Source organism: Salvia splendens, chromosome 2 (genome assembly GCF_004379255.2).
Source record: "Salvia splendens isolate huo1 chromosome 2, SspV2, whole genome shotgun sequence".
NCBI classification, from domain to species: Eukaryota; Viridiplantae; Streptophyta; class Magnoliopsida; order Lamiales; family Lamiaceae; genus Salvia; species Salvia splendens.
Genome location: NC_056033.1, coordinates 43429691 through 43446745, shown reverse-complemented (window position 1 = coordinate 43446745; position 17055 = coordinate 43429691). Strand labels below are relative to the sequence as shown.

The 17055-nt window shown below is 41.7% G+C and overlaps 2 protein-coding genes and 1 pseudogene across 3 annotated transcripts; 2 read left to right on the top strand and 1 right to left on the bottom strand.

Moving 5' to 3' along the window:
- The first annotated feature begins 45 nt into the window (after positions 1-45).
- LOC121769360 lies at positions 46-1107 on the top strand (annotated as a pseudogene).
- Positions 1108-8212: 7105 nt separating this feature from the next.
- Positions 8213-13000, top strand: LOC121793061 (U3 small nucleolar RNA-associated protein 21 homolog). 2 transcript variants are annotated; one of them, XM_042191266.1, is made up of 7 exons: positions 8213-8493; positions 8572-8599; positions 8908-9008; positions 9890-10093; positions 10208-12110; positions 12202-12419; positions 12621-13000. In XM_042191266.1, exons 1-7 carry the CDS (start codon positions 8368-8370, stop codon positions 12768-12770), a joined length of 2730 nt encoding a protein of 909 aa, XP_042047200.1. In that variant the 5' UTR covers positions 8213-8367; the 3' UTR covers positions 12771-13000. The 2 variants fall into 2 exon arrangements, with proteins under 2 accessions (XP_042047200.1, XP_042047199.1); XM_042191265.1 differs by having other exon boundaries at positions 8213-8599.
- A 127-nt stretch (positions 13001-13127) lies between these two features.
- On the bottom strand, positions 13128-16934 carry LOC121767777 (ABC transporter G family member 15-like). Its single transcript, XM_042164106.1, has 9 exons — positions 16492-16934; positions 15583-15662; positions 15055-15516; positions 14863-14985; positions 14655-14786; positions 14250-14534; positions 13910-14182; positions 13730-13837; positions 13128-13620 (listed from the first exon to the last, which is right to left on the bottom strand). The coding sequence occupies exons 1-9, from the start codon at positions 16715-16717 to the stop codon at positions 13267-13269; spliced, it is 2043 nt and encodes a 680-aa protein (XP_042020040.1). The 5' UTR covers positions 16718-16934; the 3' UTR covers positions 13128-13266.
- Positions 16935-17055: the final 121 nt, after the last annotated feature.

The window sequence follows — 17055 nt, the reverse complement described above, 5'->3', positions numbered from 1 at the left end:
GGTGAGCATTTTCGGAGGTACACGGATAGTTCAATGGCGCAAGCACCGGCGGAGAAGGGATTTTCGGGGATTTCGCGATGGGCGGAGTGTCGGCAGCGGTGTCGAAGTCGGCCGCAGCGCCAATGGAGCGCGTGAAGCTCATGATAGAAAACCAAGATGAACTTATCAAGAGTGGTAGGCTGTGTCGGCCGTACAAAGGAATCGGTGACTGTTTCAAGAGAACAATCAACGAGGAAGGATTTGCGTCCTTTTGGAGAGGAAACGGCACTAACGTGCTTCGTTACTTCCCCACTCAGGTAGCAGTAGTATGAATACCATTTAATTTATATAGAGACTAGAGTAGTAGTTGTACTGAAAAACAAGCAATGCTTTCTTTAATTTATGCAGGCTTTCAATTTCGCATTCAAGGATTACTTCAAGAGCCTTTTCAATTTCAAGAAAGAGTGAGACGGGTACTGGAAATGGTTTGGCGGGAACCTGGCCTCCAGTGGCGCTGCCGGCGCTTCATCTCAGGTGATTGTTTACTCTCTTGACTATGCTCGTACTCGCCTCTCCAACGATGCCAAATCCGTCACCAAAGGCAATTCAACGGATTGTTCGACGTCTACCGCAAGACATTAGCATCTGGCGGCGTCCCCGGCCTCTATCGAGGATTCAACATATCGCTCCTCGGCATCATCGTCTACCGCGGCCTCTATTTCGGAATGTACGATTCTTTGAAGCCCCTCTTGCTAACCGCAGATCTGCAGGTAAGTGAAATAATAATAAGGGATTATTATTATTAATAAAATGACATTGTTTATGAGATGACAACATATACTAGGATTCATTCTTGGCTAGCTTCGGGCTGGGTTGGGTTGTGACGAACGGCGCTGGGCTTGCGGCGTACCCAATCGACACTGTACGGAGAAGGATGATGATGACTTCGGGTGAAGCGGTAAAATATAAAAGCTCGTTGGATGCGTTTACTAAAATAGTGAAGAATGAGGGTATCAAATCTTTGTTTAAGGGGCGCGGCGCCAACATTCTACGCGCCGTCGCCGGGGCTGGTATGATAAGTTGCAGTTACTCGTTTTTGGGAACAACTATGGATCCGCTGCTTCTTGATTTAATAAACACACATAAAATTCTTTCATTACGGCATAATAATGACTACTCACTAGTTTCGTTGCGGATGCTTCAAGTAGCAATGATGTCCATTTATATAGATTATTACATCCATAGTTTAAATTATGTAGACATCGACATTGGACTTGAACAATTGGTTTGGATGCAGTTTTTAGTTCACATGCAAATTTTGAATTCAGTGTAATTGCATTCATCCAAAAACTTCATAATGCTCAACACCCTTTTCATTAATGATATGTCGATAAACTTACTGATGGAGTACGGACTAAACAAGCCCAACAGCAGTGACGGCCCATCAGCCCAAAGCCCAAGGAAGAGTATCAGATCGGCATTACCAAAGAGTTCGGCCCCAGCCTACAGCTCGGTAAAAGCCAACCAATCAGTTCGGCATTACCAAAGAGTTCGGCCCCAGCCTACAGCTCGGTAAAAGCCGACCAATCAAGCTCTACTCTCAGACCGACAAAAGCTGCTCGGCAATAGTTCAGCAGTTCGGTCTCAGTATTTGACCGAACTGGGAGATAGTCAACTCATGTCAGAACCTCCACGATCTCCACTACACCCACGATCTATTTAGTGGTGTCAAGCAGTCATTAACTCATGCAGGATAGTGGGCCCATGCAGGATCGCATGACCTCCACGACATCCGCTACCTAGTTAGTGGTGACGCAAGCCACGATCTTAGTTCAATGTATAAATAGAACTTAGATCAGATAGATTAAGGAGGCTGTCTCTCGCTCTCTAGAGATAAAATATCAAATAGCAAGTTTGTATTTGTAAGCTGTAGAAAACAGATCAAGCAATACAACTCTGCCCTCTTTTCCTCCCGTGGACGTAGATTTACCTCAGTAAATCGAACCACGTAAAATCATTTGTGTCGTGATCTTTATTCTCTACCAGCATTTACAAACATCAAAAATTCGCCGACTCATCACTGGCGCCGTCTGTGGGAAACAGAGAACCAAATTTGTGATAAACCGAGTTTTTGATCCTCTTCTACCAAAAAAATGCATACCAGATCACATAACACCCGTGCCTCCGTCCGTGATAACCATGAGGAAGCTAATCCAGCAGCCCATAGGCCTGGAAAACAGCCTCGTGAAAAATCTACTTCCAGTTCTCACGGAGAAGGAACAAGCCGCTCAAAAGGTCCACACGCCGAGTCTTCCCAGCAGCCTGATTTGAATGAGGCTGTCAAGCTGTTCTTGGCTGAGAAGCAGGATGAGTTCTTAGCCTTCCTGCAAAAGAGCCAAGAGCCGAAGACGAAAAGGGTGGATTCTCCTTCCTCCTCCAGACATGAAAGTCACTACCGCAGTAGTGCTGTGCCTTCCGGAAAGAAGAATCCTCAACCCCGACATGTTCCTGTTCCTCCTCGGTACCGGAACCACAGGAGAACTCCATCTCCTCCTCCAGACATGAAAGTCACTACCGCAGTAGTGCTGTGTCTTCCGGAAAGAAGAATCCTCAACCCCGACATGTTCCTGTTCCTCCTCGGTACCGGAACCACAGGAGAACTCCATCTCCTCCGTACCGAAGAGATAGCAGTTCGTCTGAAACGAGCTGCAACAAGCCAACGATTGTGAGTCAAAGCTTCTACAGAAGATACAAGACCACAATTCAGCTTAAACAAGCAGTTCGTCTGAAACGAGCTGCAACAAGCCAACGATTGTGAGTCAAAGCTTCTACAGAAGATACAAGACCACAATTCAGCTTAAACAAGCAGTTCGTCTGAAACGAGCTGCAACAAGCCAACGATTGTGAGTCAAAGCTTCTACAGAAGATACAAGACCACAATTCAGCTTAAACAAGCAGTTCGTCTGAAACGAGCTGCAACAAGCCAACGATTGAGTCAAAGCTTCTACAGAGGATACAAGACCACAATTCAGCTTAAACAAGCAGTTCGTCCGAAACGAGCTGCAAGCTAACGATTGTGAAGTCAAAGCTTCTACAGAAGATACAAGACGAGTCCGGTCAAAGATGTTTATTTCATCAGACCAAAGACGAGTCCGGTCAAAGATGTTTATTTCATCAGACCAAAGACGAGTCCGGTCAAAGATGTTTATTTCATCAGACCAAAGACGAGTCCGGTCAAAGATGTTTATTTCATCAGACCAAAGACGAGTCCGGCCAAAGATGTTTATTTCATCAGACCAAAGACGAGTCCGGTCAAAGATGTTTATTTCATCAGACCAAAGACGAGTCCGGTCAAAGATGTTTATTTCATCAGACCAAAGACGAGTCCGGTCAAAGATGTTTATTTCATCAGACCAAAGACGAGTCCGGTCAAAGATGTTTATTTCATCAGACCAAAGACGAGTCCGGTCAAAGATGTTTATTTCATCAGACCAAAGACGAGTCCGGTCAAAGATGTTTATTCCATCAGACCAAAGACGAGTCCGGTCAAAGATGTTTATTTCATCAGACCAAAGACGAGTCCGGTCAAAGATGTTTATTTCATCAGACCAAAGACGAGTCCGGTCAAAGATGTTTATTTCATCAGACCAAAGACGAGTCCGGTCAAAGATGTTTATTTCATCAGACCAAAGACGAGTCCGGCCAAAGATGTTTATTTCATCAGACCAAAGACGAGTCCGGTCAAAGATGTTTATTTCATCAGACCAAAGACAAACATCAACTTACCCCGTACCTTTATCCAGAATGCCGAAGTGACTCGCTTCGCCGAAGTAATTCACTTCGCTTTTCGGGGGGGGGTAGTGATGGAGTACGGACTAAACAAGCCCAACAGCAGTGACGGCCCATCAGCCCAAAGCCCAAGGAAGAGTATCAGATCGGCATTACCAAAGAGTTCGGCCCCAGCCTACAGCTCGGTAAAAGCCAACCAATCAGTTCGGCATTACCAAAGAGTTCGGCCCCAGCCTACAGCTCGGTAAAAGCCGACCAATCAAGCTCTACTCTCAGACCGGCAAAAGCTGCTCGGCAATAGTTCAGCAGTTCGGTCTCAGTATTTGACCGAACTGGGAGATAGTCAACTCATGTCAGAACCTCCACGATCTCCACTACACCCACGATCTATTTAGTGGTGTCAAGCAGTCATTAACTCATGCAGGATAGTGGGCCCATGCAGGATCGCATGACCTCCACGACATCCGCTACCTAGTTAGTGGTGACGCAAGCCACGATCTTAGTTCAATGTATAAATAGAACTTAGATCAGATAGATTAAGGAGGCTGTCTCTCGCTCTCTAGAGATAAAATATCAAATAGCAAGTTTGTATTTGTAAGCTGTAGAAAACAGATCAAGCAATACAACTCTGCCCTCTTTTCCTCCCGTGGACGTAGATTTACCTCAGTAAATCGAACCACGTAAAATCATTTGTGTCGTGATCTTTATTCTCTACCAGCATTTACAAACATCAAAAATTCGCCGACTCATCACTGGCGCCGTCTGTGGGAAACAGAGAACCAAATTTGTGATAAAGCGAGTTTTTGATCCTCTTCTACCAAAAAAATGCATACCAGATCACATAACACCCGTGCCTCCGTCCGTGATAACCATGAGGAAGCTAATCCAGCAGCCCATAGGCCTGGAAAGCAGCCTCGTGAAAAATCTACTTCCAGTTCTTACGGAGAAGGAACAAGCCGCTCAAAAGGTCCACACACCGAGTCTTCCCAGCAGCCTGATTTGAATGAGGCTGTCAAGCTGTTCTTGGCTGAGAAGCAGGATGAGTTCTTAGCCTTCCTGCAAAAGAGCCAAGAGCCGAAGACGAAAAGGGTGGATTCTCCTTCCTCCTCCAGACATGAAAGTCACTACCGCAGTAGTGCTGTGTCTTCCGGAAAGAAGAATCCTCAACCCCGACATGTTCCTGTTCCTCCTCGGTACCGGAACCACAGGAGAACTCCATCTCCTCCGTACCGAAGAGATAGCAGTTCGTCTGAAACGAGCTGCAACAAGCCAACGATTGTGAGTCAAAGCTTCTACAGAAGATACAAGACCACAATTCAGCTTAAACAAGCAGTTCGTCTGAAACGAGCTGCAACAAGCCAACGATTGTGAGTCAAAGCTTCTACAGAAGATACAAGACCACAATTCAGCTTAAACAAGCAGTTCGTCTGAAACGAGCTGCAACAAGCCAACGATTGTGAGTCAAAGCTTCTACAGAAGATACAAGACCACAATTCAGCTTAAACAAGCAGTTCGTCTGAAACGAGCTGCAACAAGCCAACGATTGAGTCAAAGCTTCTACAGAGGATACAAGACCACAATTCAGCTTAAACAAGCAGTTCGTCCGAAACGAGCTGCAAGCTAACGATTGTGAAGTCAAAGCTTCTACAGAAGATACAAGACGAGTCCGGTCAAAGATGTTTATTTCATCAGACCAAAGACGAGTCCGGTCAAAGATGTTTATTTCATCAGACCAAAGACGAGTCCGGTCAAAGATGTTTATTTCATCAGACCAAAGACGAGTCCGGTCAAAGATGTTTATTTCATCAGACCAAAGACGAGTCCGGCCAAAGATGTTTATTTCATCAGACCAAAGACGAGTCCGGTCAAAGATGTTTATTTCATCAGACCAAAGACGAGTCCGGTCAAAGATGTTTATTTCATCAGACCAAAGACGAGTCCGGTCAAAGATGTTTATTTCATCAGACCAAAGACGAGTCCGGTCAAAGATGTTTATTTCATCAGACCAAAGACGAGTCCGGTCAAAGATGTTTATTTCATCAGACCAAAGACGAGTCCGGTCAAAGATGTTTATTCCATCAGACCAAAGACGAGTCCGGTCAAAGATGTTTATTTCATCAGACCAAAGACGAGTCCGGTCAAAGATGTTTATTTCATCAGACCAAAGACGAGTCCGGTCAAAGATGTTTATTTCATCAGACCAAAGACGAGTCCGGTCAAAGATGTTTATTTCATCAGACCAAAGACGAGTCCGGCCAAAGATGTTTATTTCATCAGACCAAAGACGAGTCCGGTCAAAGATGTTTATTTCATCAGACCAAAGACAAACATCAACTTACCCCGTACCTTTATCCAGAATGCCGAAGTGACTCGCTTCGCCGAAGTAATTCACTTCGCTTTTCGGGGGGGGTAGTGATGGAGTACGGACTAAACAAGCCCAACAGCAGTGACGGCCCATCAGCCCAAAGCCCAAGGAAGAGTATCAGATCGGCATTACCAAAGAGTTCGGCCCCAGCCTACAGCTCGGTAAAAGCCAACCAATCAGTTCGGCATTACCAAAGAGTTCGGCCCCAGCCTACAGCTCGGTAAAAGCCGACCAATCAAGCTCTACTCTCAGACCGGCAAAAGCTGCTCGGCAATAGTTCAGCAGTTCGGTCTCAGTATTTGACCGAACTGGGAGATAGTCAACTCATGTCAGAACCTCCACGATCTCCACTACACCCACGATCTATTTAGTGGTGTCAAGCAGTCATTAACTCATGCAGGATAGTGGGCCCATGCAGGATCGCATGACCTCCACGACATCCGCTACCTAGTTAGTGGTGACGCAAGCCACGATCTTAGTTTAATGTATAAATAGAACTTAGATCAGATAGATTAAGGGGGACTCTCTCGCTCTCTAGAGATAAAAATATAAAATAGCAAGTTTGTATTTGTAAGCTGTAGAAAACAGATCAAGCAATACAACTCTGCCCTCTTTTCTTCCCGTGGACGTAGATTTACTTCAGTAAATCGAACCACGTAAATTCTTTGTGTCGTGATCTGTATTTTTACTTGCATTCACAAACATCAGAAATTCGCGGATTCATCACTTACACATGTATGATTCTGTCACGTTGAACTAATTTTTTGTAAGCTATTCAGTCATTGACTGCAATTTATTGTCCCAATACATTAAGCTGAAGAATAAACAATCTCAGTTAACAACTTCCGCGACCATTACAATTACTTCAGTTCCCCAAAACTCGGTTGAGAATGCAAGTGCTTCTCATTCTTATGTGTAACTTGAGTTTCCTAATAAAGTAGTACTATGCATTAGCATATATCAAAGTGTTTCCAAATGTCCATTTTCCTTGAGCAGATTCTACACGGTATCCTTCACAAAGTTATGAAAATAGTTTGAATGCTTAATTATATACTACTTACTCCGTCCCATAATAAATATCACTTTTTTCTTTTTAATTCATCTCATAAAAGATGTCACATTTCATTTTTTTTTATAAAAAAACTCTCTCTCACATTAATATTAATATAAATATAAATATGGGAGTAATACCTTAAACACAAAACAAGATATCCTAGAAAAAATTCGCGTGCCATTCCCGAAGTGTGCCATCTATTAGTACTATTATATAACTTCCCTTATTTAACAATATTCATATATTAATTCAATCATATACAGTATTCAACTTAGTTAGAATATTTAGTTTAATACTACTAATAATAAAAATAAAGAAATTAAATGAATAAGAAATAAGAACAAAGGCAAAAGAGAAACAACGACTTTAACTTGTGGCGCTTTTTAAAAACTAGGAGGAGTAAGGGTGTCCACTATAATGAGGCGCGGCTATAGCCGCGCTGGGGGAAAAAGCGGGGCGGAAGCGGGGCGGGTTATAGTGGGAAGGGTGTCCGGCGCGGGGGTGGACGCGGCGAGTGGGGCGAGATGCGGCGGACGCGCGATAGCCGTGTGCGCGGCGAGGACGCGGCGGGGGTGCAATAGCCGCGCCTATAGGCGCGGCGCCTATAGTGGAGACATTAGCCGCGGCGGTTGCATGCGATTTTTTTTTTTTTTTTTTTTCACTTCAATTCACCTATAAATACACCCCACTCCATTCATTATTTTCACACCATTCAAACACAACATCTATACAAATTTCTCTCACTACAATTTGGGGTCGGAAATGAACAATTTCTCTCACTACAATTTCTTCTAATTACGTATAGCCCGATAAAGTTGTTCATAATTACTTGAAATATTATAAAATAAAAGTTGATTATAAAATTTTGGGGCTATTGGAGGTGTCCACCATAGTGGCGGACACAAAATTTTGGGGCTATGGACAACAAAATTGGGGCTATTGACAAAAACTGGGGCGGGGCTATTGGGCGTGTCCGCCTTATAGTGGACACTCTAAAACCCTTGCGCATTTCAACACCCCCTAAACCTCTCTCCACCGCCGCTCTCCTCCTTCATCGACGGGGCGAAGCTATTTTGCCTCACTCTTACGCCGTTTTATCAGCTGCTATTGCAAGACTCTGCTGTTTATTGACTTCACATCTTTCTGCTAATCTGTGCGATTGCAACTAAAGTGATTGATAATGGGGATTTTCCAGCCTTTTCGAGCAATTGGATACATAACCACTCAAGTGCCCTTCTCCGTACAGCGTCTCGGCACCGAAACCTTTGTAACCGTTAGCGTCGGCAAGGCTTTTCAAATATACAACGTATATGCGTTATTCTTGTTTTTCTCATGCATTCTATTTATCTTTGAAGAATCTCACGTTTTTTCCCCTCTTATGCAGTGTGCCAAGCTCAATTTAGTACTCGTTGGTAAGCTTTTTCAGGAGATGTTTCTGCTACTATTATTAATCTCTTTGTTTTTGAGTGTAATAGAGCAGAATAGCTGAATGCAATATGCATATTTCAGTGATAAAGTGAAAGAGCAGCTATTTCTTTTGTTATCCTCCTAGTATTTTACAACATCCATATATTTTACCCTGGTTAGATGTGATTGCATAAGACCTGACACCCTTAAGTTGTAGTGCAGTATAAGATTTTGTATAATCTGGTTGCTTATACTTTAAGTTCAAAGCTTTTAATCGTTTACAACTAAGTTATTATTTATGTGGAAAATACAGGGCCACAACTACCAAAGAAAATACGAGCTTTGGCTTCGTATCGGGACTACACATTTGCTGCGTATGGATGTAATATTGCTGTTTTTAAACGTGCTCATCAGGTACAGCGGATAAACTAAGTATGGTATGTCGTGCATAATTCTTGAGTTTACTTATGATTAGAGTTTTAAAATAGTGAAGAACATGAAGACAGTTTAGAGGATCTGATACTAGTTAGTTGTTATGTTCCCCCAGCCTTATACGGGTAATGAAAGAAGTCATGTAACCAACCATGGCACTTAATGTTGTTTCATGCTTTGGGTTTGCATACTGTAGTAACTCTTGCGTTTTACTTTCATGTTGATTAATGCTAATTAGTTACACAAAATGTACTATTCTTTATGGAACTTTTCACTGTGATTAATTCTTCTACAACTGATCCTCCCCTTCCTTGTAAGGCCTACACAAAGAGTCTGTTTGAACACTCTTTATAGTTTACCCTCACAATACTCCTTATTAAAAAAATACACATGACCCACCATCTTAATTCACTATTTTCCCTTGATCGGTTACTTTCTCCACTAATCAAATAACTACCTAACATTTTATTATAACCCATGCCATCCTCAATGTTGCACCCTCTTGGTGTATGGAGGATATGCACGAGGTTTATGCTTTTATATTCTTTACCTGTTTCCATGGTTCTAAGCGTACTGGTTATATTACTCAATTTGAAAAATACTCAAGCTCGAAATGGAAATTACATATAGTGCTAGTTAGTTCTGTACATCTATGGTTAGTAGACCATGTTCGAAAATATAGATGAGCATATTGTTCTGCGAATCCAATCTATTATGAGAATCATCTGGACTTTGCTGGATCTTTCTAGAATGTTAGACTTGCTGTAATATGCCTTTGGAATATATTTATAGACTAGTCATGAATCATGATAATTTAGGCTTTCTGAACATAAACTGAAGCGATTGTACTGAACGTTTTACAGGTTGCAACATGGGAAAGCCATAATGCTAAGATTAATCACTTGCTACTTTTTGGTGAACATGTCTTAAGCCTTGATGTAAAAGGCAATATGTTCATCTGGGCATTTAAAGGCATAACTGAGAATAATTCTCCATTTGGTCATATTTCACTCGGAAACAAGTTCACACCAAGCTGCATTATGCATCCAGATACTTATCTGAACAAGGTAACTTATTTCGTTCATCAATGATATGCACTGGTGACATTTAAGAAGAAACCCCTATTATTACTTGTTTTAGTTTCCTCGGGAACTTTTTCTCACTAAAAGCATTGCACACAGGTAATTGTTGGAAGCCAGGAAGGTTCTCTACAACTATGGAATATTAGCACAAAGAAAAAACTTTATGAATTCAAACGCTGGAGTTCAGCCATATCCTGTTGTGTTTCATCTCCTGCCCTAGATGTTGTTGCTGTTGGCTGTTCTGATGGAAAGATTCACGTCCACAACATACGATATGATGAAGAAGTGGTTACTTTCTCTCAATCTACTAGAGGTTCTGTGACTGCTCTATCTTTCAGCACTGATGGACAGCCACTTCTAGCATCTGGTGGTTCATCTGGTGTCATAAGCATATGGAATCTTGAAAAGAGGAGGCTCCATTCTGTTATTGGAGAGGCCCATGATTGCTCAATAGTTTCTCTTCACTTTCTTGCAAACGAGCCTGTGTTGATGAGTTCATCAGCTGACAACTCTATAAAAATGTGGATTTTTGACACTAGTGATGGGGATGCCCGTCTTCTACGATTTAGAAGTGGGCATAGTGCACCCCCAAAGTGTATCAGATTCTATTCTAATGGACGACACATCCTCTCAGCTGGACAGGATCGGGCCTTTCGGCTGTTCTCTGTCATCCAGGATCAACAGAGCAGAGAGCTTTCTCAGCGCCATGTATCAAAACGAGCAAAAAAGCTCAAGCTGAAGGAAACTGAAATAAAACTCAAGCCTGTTATCGCATTTGATGTTGCTGAAATCAGAGAACGTGATTGGTGCAACGTGGTCACATGTCATATGGATACTGCTCAAGCCTTTGTCTGGAGGCTTCAAAATTTCGTGATTGGTGAACACATCCTGTCACCATGCCCACAGAACCCAACACCAGTTAAGGCCTGTGCTATCAGTGCATGTGGCAATTTTGCAGTTGTAGGGACTGCAGCTGGTTGGATTGAGCGATTTAACCTGCAGTCAGGTATTAGTCGAGGCAGTTATGTTGATATGTCAGAAGGCAGGTCCTGTGCCCACAATGGTGAAGTGGTTGGCGTGTCTTGTGATTCAACTAATACCATCATGATAAGCGCGGGTTTGAATGGTGATGTAAAAGTTTGGAACTTTAAAGGACGTGAATTGAAGTCCAGATGGGAAATAGGTTGCCCAGTTGTCAAGATTGTCTATCACCGTTACAATGGTCTTCTGGCTACAGTGGCAGATGACTTAGTTATCCGCTTATTTGATGTTGTTGCACTGAGGATGGTTCGTAAGTTTGAAGGTCACACAGATCGTATAACTGATGCATGCTTTAGTGAGGATGGGAAATGGCTAATGACCTCCAGCATGGATGGGACTCTAAGGATTTGGGATGTAATCCTAGCTAGCCAAATAGATGCTATACTTGTTGATGTGTCTGTGACAGCACTGTCTCTTTCCCCAAATATGGATGTCTTAGCTACGACTCATGTTGATCAGAATGGTGTTTACTTGTGGGTGAATCAGGCAATGTTTTCTGCCCCTAGTAAATCTGGTGCCCATGGGAGTGGCAAAGATATTGTGAACATCAATCTGCCTTCCATCTCAACTGGGAATTCCTTGGATTCCAACTCTGAGGAAGCTGACAAGTCAAGCCCTCAGGAAGTGCAAGATGTTCCTCTCTCCACACCTGGACATGAACAAATACCCGATCTTGTCACCCTCTCAATGTTGCCTAAGAGTCAGTGGCAAAGCTTGATCAATCTAGATATCATAAAAGCTAGGAACAAACCAATTGAGCCACCAAAAAAGCCAGAAAAGGCCCCTTTTTTCTTGCCATCAATTCCATCCCTATCTGGAGAGATTGTGTTCAAAACTAGAGAATCTGCTGAAGGTGATGAGGATTCTCAAGCTGGTGAAACAGAGAGCAGAAAGATCCAAGCTGACGGTCCAGTATCTGAGTTCTTACAATTCCTTCAACACTCTGCAGAGGAAAATGATTGTAAGCTCTTCTCTACTCACCATTGACTATCTCTATTATTTCATTTCAAATGTTATCTGAACCTCATCTATACACACTTGAATATCTGCAGTCGCAGCATTTACAGAATATATCAAAGGTTTATCATCTTCGACTTTGGACATGGAACTTAGGATGCTTCAGATTGTAGGCGAGGATGACAGTGACCAAGAGTCCAGCGACAGACCAGAAACTCATTTGATTGGACTTCTGCTAGATTATTTTACACAAGAAATTTCATGCAGAAATAATTTTGAGTTTATACAGGCTATGATCCGGTTATTCTTAAAGGTAAGCTTTCATCCTTTCTTATATTTGTAGTTATGACTATTATCAGTACTGAGTAACATTGAAGTATGGAACTTACCCTAAATATCTGAAATTGGTTTACTGTGGATTATTCTGAGGATCTTGTATGCTCTGTATTTGTATTTTTTTAATGTCCTATTATTATTGGATTTTCATCTGAAGTCACTATTTGGTTATGCACAGATCCACGGTGAAAGCGTACGCTGCCAGCCTATTTTACAGGAAAAGGCAGAGAAGCTTCTTCACATTCAAACTGCAGTATGGCAGAAGATAGATAAGTTGTTTCAGAGCACGAGGTGTATGGTTACATTTCTCAGCAACTCACAATTTTGAGTACAATTTTTGTTACTACTACATTTTTTCACAACAATTTTGTTTGAAATCTGTACTTTTTGAATGTCTTTGAATCAGTTCTCGGAGTAGACATATAGAGATTGAACCACAGGATTCTCCATTGATGAATGGGATTGGAAAATCAATGTTGAATTTGTAACTGGTTTATTCTCTGACATTGAGTTGTACAATGGAAAATCAAATTTTGATGAGGCCATTATTCTCACAAACTTATGCTCTCTCTCGCTCTCTCCCCATTTCATGTCTTTGCTTGTTATTGTATCGTAAACATAACAACAGGGCCAGCCAAAAAGATGCAAATTACTGAAAACCCAACTTTTTCATTATTCTCTTTCATAATCAACAAACGCATAAATCATTTAATCAATTTTGAACTGTGGCATGTTTATTACCTTTGATCAACACAACTTACAACTTGAACCGAGTAAAACTCACAAAGCTGTATAAGAATATGGTCCTATATAATATTCAGCTACTATGCAAGGGGGGAATTGAGGCCTTCTTGGGATGACAATGCCACAGTATGCCTCTTCGAGGGACGAGACGTCGATCTACGCAACGTGGATGGTCGTTTCTTGAGACGGTATGCAGTTCTCCTCGCATAGAGTGAATGCACATACGGCCCTGCTCTCTCTTTCAGCTTGAGAATCACGAAGAAGAGGAATCTATATACGACGATGAGAGCATACACCGCGCATAGATCCCACCACTTTGAATGATCCAGTGATAAACCAAACATCTTCGTCAATACATATTCTCCGGTGAGCTTTGGATCCCCAGGGAACAAAGGGTCGAACACGAGCCCCAACATGTCGTTCTTGTATCCTCCCTACAAATCAACACGAGAGAGGCTAACCTTACTTGATTCATATACAGTGATATCTTATTTTCATCATTGAGATAGAAAGTGAGGAATAGAGGAAGAGGGGGAGAAGTACCTGCAACGACCACGCCCCATATCCAATGAAGGAGACGGGGTAGCGCCAGAAGACCTTGGGGAGATCGGGGAGGAGACGGAAGAAGCCAGCCGTCATCATCATAATACCCTGCAAACAATGTGAAAAGGTAAGGAAGGGATGAAACTGAAATAAGGGAACTGTGTTTATTAATTCACTTACAAGAACTCCTGCTCCAGCTATGATCCCCATCAAGAAGTTTGGGACTAGCGACGCAACAATCATCATCACGCTCTCCACCATAGCAATGCACCCGAATAAATTCAGGCAGAAGAAGGCGTAACGCGAGAAATCAGACCGATACTTCACCATGAAAAAGGTTATTGTCCCGGTAATAGATGAGATTGCAACCAAGAATGGCAACGACGAAAAGAAGTTGGACAATATGAACACGGCCACGCCATAGTACCCGTTCAGCCTCTCCCGATAGAAGACCTATATGTCAACACAGAATCACCATCAGTATCAGTTTGACCAGATTCTGGTTTCATGTACACATTACCTTCATTTCCTCTACAAAGGATGGAAATCCTCCTATGGACATGAAAGTCATGTAACCAGTGACGAAGCCACCACAAGCGCCACGAGCTAGTATCGCTGTGTAGCTGGTGCCAACGTCGTAGAACAGGGTCCCGACACATAAAGCAACAATGGTGTATATGACGATCCGAGACCAGTAATATCCAATGTCCCGAGACATGTTCAAGAAGGATCTCTTGGTCAGTGTCGTGAGCTGCTTCCACCAACTAGCTTGGCTTCCTTTTATCGCTTGAATGTCCAGACCTCGCTGAATTCACCACTTTTTAAAGTCAATACGTCCAAGGCTCGAAGCAACATGGATAGCGTCAAAAAGAAAAAAAAAGTTGATGCTACTAGTATAACCAAATATACGAAGCCAGAAACTTACAACAAGGGAGACTTGTTGCATCCTCGATCTTGCCATTTGTGCATACTCCGATTGCTTATATTTCTCAATAAGAGTTGATCTTATATCTGATGTCACCATATTCAACAGAGGATCTGCTTTATTGTCTTGTTCCTGTAATTATTAGTATTAAGATAGATGCCTCAAAACTTAAACTAGAAAGTCAGTATGCATATTGATGTATTCTTACACCAAGTCTCTGTGATCCTTTCAGCGTTGTCGTTACAATGTCAAAGTCCGAGTTGATGCAGCGCAGGAAATGATCTGAGGGATTCCGCCTGCTCGGACAGGGAAACCCTGATTCTGCAAAAAACTGAAGATCAAAATGACAAAATTAGACCACTAAACAAGGAGTAGTTTTATTAACAAAATTAAAAGAAACCTTAATCCCTGTGCGAGCTTCACCAAAGTAAACCGTTTCCCCTCCGGACAGCAAATAAAGATCATCAAAGAGGGCGAAAACTTCGCTGCTAGGCTGGTGGATGGAGCAGATGATAGTCCTCCCGTCCCGGGAAAGATTCTTGATGGACTGGATGACAAAGAAGGCGGCTGCACTGTCGAGGCCACTGGTAGGCTCATCAAGAAACATGAGGCGAGGGCGCGTGAGGATCTCAAGAGCAATGCTCACTCTCTTCTTCTCACCACCACTTATGCCTCTCATCTGCCAGTTTCCAATCTGTCGATCAGCGCAGTCTTGGAGGCCCATCTCCATGATGGTCGCCTCCACGACTTGTTTGATCGCCTGCTTAGTCATGGTGCTCGGAAGCCTCAGGTGGGCCGAGTACCTCAGCGTCTCCCGCACTGTCAGAGTCCCCAACAGCACATCCTCTTGTGTAACATAAGCCTGTTTGCATCATTCAACTCAAATTCAGCCTTTCAAACAAACTAACGTGATTCTTGAATTACATACCACCACACCATAATCCAGCCTCTGCTTCTTCCCGTTCAGATGAATGTTTCCAGTCATGACGATGTTTCTTGACAATCTACCTGTGTCACCAAACACATATACTTTTATCCCATTGCAAAAATATTTGTAGCCTCATTCTTAACAGTAAATAAAATTTTGCAAGTACAAGATATATAATTAAAAACAAGCTAAATTTGAGATGATAAACAAAAAATCACCCCATAGTTGAGATCATAAACTGTTATTTATCCTATAGATTACTTCAAAAAATAATCTCTCACACTAATTATGTTGTTACTTTTAAGACAAATATTCAAACATTTTAGTTTAAGACAGATATGCTTCGATCAATTCACTTAATTTAACCAAATAATAAAACTAGTAAATAATTGATCTTGATCATATCTAAGATAATCATAGATACATCCAGCTAATTCTAGTGCTATTCAATCTTTATTTAGAATAATTTGAAGTTTAAGAATTCAATCAACAATGAAAATATAAAGTGTCAATTTTATCTCCTTTTGGGCAATCTGCCTATAAATTCCCGAATCATCACCAGATTCAAGTTTTATATATCATCTTTAACATCCGCGTGCAAATTACCAACTCTTGATTTGTTCTGAATTTGCAACCAAACTATTGTTTTTGATTTTGTAATCATTCAAGATTTCAACGCTTTCATAGTTTGATAACTTACTAACAACATACATAACATATGTACCAAAGTTTTAGGCAGCAAAACAATACTATCATAGTATATTGCACAAATTTAAATAACTTCATTATAGGAGTAATGTATATTAAAAATCTGGATTTGTTAGTAAATGAGAACAAATAAAATATACTACTACTACTACTACTACTTAAGTAATTTGAGATGAGGATTTATAATGAATAGGTTGTGACCTGCCAATGCATCAAGAAGGGTGGACTTGCCGGAGCCGGAAGGGCCCATAATAGCCATGATCCGACCCGGTACGGCATACCCGCTTAGCCCATGAAGCAGCTTCCGGGTCGGACCCTGTCCGAAATTGGGCAGCACCACCGTTAGATCTTCCCACACCAAGTATGCTTCGCCGCCGTTCCGAGGCATCGCCGTCTCTATATCGCCAACCTCCGCCTCTATTTCCATCACTTTGGGAGACTAGTAACTAATTTACCTTCCAAAAACTAACCGCTTTTTTTTTACAAATAATGCACTTCTTCTCTTCATTTCCATGTTACAGAAAAAGCGCCTTAAATGCTGCGTTTACATCACTTAAATCATTATTAAATTACCTCTCACATTATTTATTATTACTACTATTAAATTCCAAAAACGAGTTCAAATTGTGCACTTATTAGCAATATAATATACTTGAGTTTATTACTACTACATGATATTTTTATACACTAATTCATATTATTTCAAAATTAGGGTATATATATGTATATTGTTATAATAATAATACTAGTAAATTAATAATAAGT